General features: G+C 45.2%; 1 protein-coding gene across 1 annotated transcript; it reads right to left on the bottom strand.

Annotated features, from left to right (window-relative positions):
- Nucleotides 1-742: 742 nt before the first annotated feature.
- On the bottom strand, nucleotides 743-2,302 carry LOC122038697 (phenylcoumaran benzylic ether reductase Pyrc5-like). The gene is made up of 5 exons (XM_042598582.1): nucleotides 2,033-2,302; nucleotides 1,769-1,906; nucleotides 1,455-1,692; nucleotides 1,164-1,367; nucleotides 743-1,068 (listed from the first exon to the last, which is right to left on the bottom strand). The coding sequence occupies exons 1-5, from the start codon at nucleotides 2,219-2,221 to the stop codon at nucleotides 902-904; spliced, it is 936 nt and encodes a 311-aa protein (XP_042454516.1). The 5' UTR covers nucleotides 2,222-2,302; the 3' UTR covers nucleotides 743-901.
- Nucleotides 2,303-4,301: the final 1,999 nt, after the last annotated feature.

Below are 4,301 nucleotides of genomic sequence, written 5' to 3'. Positions count from 1 at the left end.
TTAAAAAGCGTTGTCTATTAATAAGAAAATAATGAAATAGACAACGCTTTTCACTAAAAGTGTTGTTAAAAAAAAATAAACAACGCTTATTATAAAAAACGTTGTCGTTTAAGTGTTGTAGAATCCCAATTTTCTTATAGTGTACATAGAATACAAGCAGAATTGTTGAAATGGAGGAGAGCGTCGGATGTTTTATGTGACTGTAAAGTACCTCTAAAAATTAAAAGAAAATTCTACAAAATCGCAATTAGATCTGTTATGTTATATAGAAGTTGAATGTTAGATTATGACTCGAGCACATGAGCAAAAGATGAGAGTTACAGGAATGAGGATGTTAAGGTGAATGAGTGAATATATGAGAATAGACAGAATAAGAAATGAGAGCATTAGAGAGAAAGTCAGAGTTGCATCTATTAAAGAAAAACTCTGAGAGACATTTAAGATTGTACGAGTATGTGCTTAGACGACCAATAAATGCTCCAGTTAGACGATGTGAAACTATGATAAATACACATATTAAATGAGAAAGATGAAAAAAAGATTTGATTATCAACAATAAAATAAGATAAAATTTATTTAAATATAAATGATAATATAGTAAGAAATAGAGTTCAATAGTGTAAAAAGATCTATATAGTCAACCTCACTAATGAGATAAAGACTTATTTGTTGTTACTGATTATTGTTTTAAATTGTCGCTTGATTAACAAGTAAGCTAACCTAAACCAAGCTCAATTTAAAATGAAGCAACTATTGATATAGTATTCAAACTTGAGGCTTCTAATATCATTCACATCATGTAGATTCAATGGAATTCACACAGATAACAAACATCAACGTAATCACCTTTTACAGTTTACTACAAACATATGATTTAAAAGTGACGATGTTCTACTTGCTCTTACAGAAAACGATTCAGGTATTCATCCACAGAAGTATATTTCACATCGGGGTAGAGTTCCGAAGCCTCCACGCCGAATGATGGCTCGATCTCGAAGTTGGTTTCGTCGCCCTTGATAGAGACCGAGTGAAGAATTGCATAAATCAGGTTCAATGGGTCAGACGATTCTGAAATAGAAAAGGGATAAACAACGATCGAACGATCAATTAAATAAGAAGGCAAAAAGAAGATATTCTTTTTTTTTTTTTTGGTCAAGCAGAACCTTGGATCTTCTTGAGAGCTTCTTCTTCAGAAACATAGACCCGCTCGAAGGTCCTGCCGACTTTCTTTTCCCAAAGAGAAACGAGCTCGTTGTGCGATAGGATGTTGCCTGGTGGTCTCAGATACAGGACCTTGTTCAATGTTCTGGGATCATCCACTGCTTTCACAGTGTATGTTCCGATGTCATCTTCGTCGACAAACACAACTATTGAATTGGGGGAAAAAGATAGAAAATCACAATTAAATACTGAAATAATAATGATTTTACATTTAGATTAGATTAATGGGTTACCTTTGACGTCCCCATCACCCAAAATGACGACTTTGTCGGTTGGAAGACCGGTAACTCCAGCCTGCCCAAGGGTTGGGAGCCATTGCCCAGCGAAGCCATTGCTGGACACGTAAGTGTAAGGGATCCCTGAAGCCTCTACGACCCTGCGGATCTGTACCTTGAGAGCGAAGGCTGACTTGGCCGGTTCTACAGCGTTCGATCGGTCGACATCGAGGGTGAACTCCGAAGGTAAAAACCTCTGCTAATTCAACAATTGGTTTCGAGTGCATAAGTTGGGTGGCTAGATTGGAATTTGGGGGAGGAAGATCACAGACCTTGATGTGGGCGCCGGAATCTTTGATGGCGTCGATGATCTTGGTTTGATCCTTCAACTGCGACTGGCCAACGGTGGAGATAACGACGTCGACTTGCTTGATGGCGCTCACCAGGCTCGCGTGGTCGTACAGATCCCCCTGTTTGAATTTTACAGAAAAAAAGAAGGATTCAAAGGTGAGATATTGAAAGTTAGGGCAAAAACAAATTGAAGTTTTTTTTTTTAACTAAAATTGTGTAAAGTTGCAGGGCAATGAAAATTGTACGTCGAGGAGAGTGACGCCGGCGGCCTGGAAGTCTTGGAGGAGCTTGGCCTTGGCAGGGGGCTGGTCGGGAGCAGCGGCGGCACGGACGAGGGCGAAGGTGGAGTGGCCTTCCCTGGCGCTGGCGAGAGCGATGTGCTTGCCGATGTATCCGGTGGCGCCGATCACTAGAATCTTGCTCTTCGACGCCATCCCTCGTTCGTTCGATCTCTTCTTCCTCGCCGTCCGCTAGAGCTTTCTCCGAAAAGGAATCGGTGATTTTAAGAAGTGTGTGGGATGACTTTATTTATAGTAGTAACCTGGATGTTAACAAAACGCACCGTGCCACTGTGCCGACGCCAGCAATGACTCAAAGCCTGCGGAATGGACACGAATTATTGAGAAATGTTAATTTAACCCCTCAGAGTCTAATTATTTTAAAAATTATCCTTATTATTTTGTCATTAGTTTATTGTTGTTGGTTCATCCCGAAATAATATTGATCCGGTGATAAGGACATACTCAGAGAGTTGTTGCCACGGTGGAAGTCAAAGTCTAGACGGTCAACGCCCGTATCGCTGGTCGGTCGGACAACCTGCTTGGCCAACCGGGATGAAGGATAGCCAAACCGATATCAACCCGAGGTTATCACAGCTCGGTCGCATACCGACCTTCCGACGCTCAGAAAACCGTGTGCCAGCGAGGCATACGCCAAGCGGCCAGCTCGCTCGGACTTACATCGAACCTTAGAAACCGCGAAACGAGATCGCAGCCGAGCATGCATACTCAGATATAGCTCGACACAATAACGGAGCGAGCGATCACTCCGCTCGGCCCAAGGGCCAGACCACCCGGACGGCTGAGGGTTGGCCGAGCGATCAGCACGCTCGGCCCACTAACAAACAAAAGGAGGATCAACCGATATCCTTGTGGGAACCCATGCCACCGATAAACGGCATGGTTGGCGACATGGTCAGGCAGAAGATCATACAACGGAAGCTTCCACTGTCATGTCAGAGATATGCTCGGGTCGTCATTGAGGTATGGTGTCAGAGACGCTTTCCTGACATGTCTTTTCAGGATAAGATTTGGGAAGCATGCACGCCTTGAGGAGCATGCACGCACGTCTTTGGAGCCCTATATAAAGGGCCTCAAGTTTCAATGGAGGTATGCATAATCTTCACTGGCTACATTGTTACTCTGCTTCTCCACTTCCTTGCTTACACATCGCCAAAGATTGACTTGAGTGTCGGAGAGTCATCGCTGGGGAACCACTCCCTAGCTCGACACTGATGCTGCTGTGATTGCAGGATCCTGCAGCTCAGAGTCCACCAACGGTCAACAGGTGCGACACGGCCCCCAGCATCCATTGCCTCGACTCTCGGGCAGGATCAAATTTGACACTGTCTGTGAGAACATACCTGCATCCGAGCTGAGAAGATGGAAGAAGTTGAACGACTTCACACCGTGACGCTCACTCAAGAAGAACTCGATATGCTCGTGCAAGCTCAAGCGGCCAAAATAATCTAGCAGTAGCAGCAAAAGACGTTGGCTAATCGGTTGGCGCAACAGGTCATATTAGCGTCAGGATGCCGAGCGGCGCAGGAGGACCGACCAGAGCAACTCTCCATCTGGGGACAAAATTGAGGGCCGATCGACACGCAAGGTGAAGCACCCCCCGTGCTGATACCATTCCACCGGGCTCTGTTCCAGACGCCCTCGGAAATAGCGCAGGCTAATCAAGAGCGAGGATCTTCTTCGGATGAAGCACCCGTTCAGGATGCCCGAAAAGGTAAAGTCTCGTGAGGCGATGCGTCCCCTGAGTGGATCAATCACCAATTCTCCAAAGCGATATTGTGCGACTCACTGCCAAGGCACTACGCTCCTCTAGCAATCAGAGAATACAATGGATCGACAACCCCGGATGATCATTTGGGCAAATTCGACAACGCGGCTACACTTCACCAGTACACGGATGGGGTGAAATGCCGAGTCTTCCTCACCACACTCTCCGAATTGGCACAACGATGGTTCATATGACTGCCAAACAGATCGATACAAAGCTTCAAGGACTTTCGAACGTCTTTCCTGCACCACTTCGCGAGCAGTAGACGCTACCAAAAAACGAGCGTCAGTTTGTTTTCCTTGAAACAAGGATCGAGAGAAACCCTCCGAGCGTACATCCAGCGCTTTAACCAGGTAGCAATGGATATCCCCTCGGTCTCATCTGAGACCATGATGAATGCCTTTACCCAAGGGCTCATCGAGAGGGATTTCTTCCGATCACTTATCA

This window comes from Zingiber officinale, chromosome 1A (assembly GCF_018446385.1).
Source record: "Zingiber officinale cultivar Zhangliang chromosome 1A, Zo_v1.1, whole genome shotgun sequence".
Classification (NCBI taxonomy): Eukaryota; Viridiplantae; Streptophyta; class Magnoliopsida; order Zingiberales; family Zingiberaceae; genus Zingiber; species Zingiber officinale.
The sequence above is the reverse complement of the archived record's forward strand: the minus strand, read 5'-3'. Positions and strand labels throughout refer to the sequence as shown.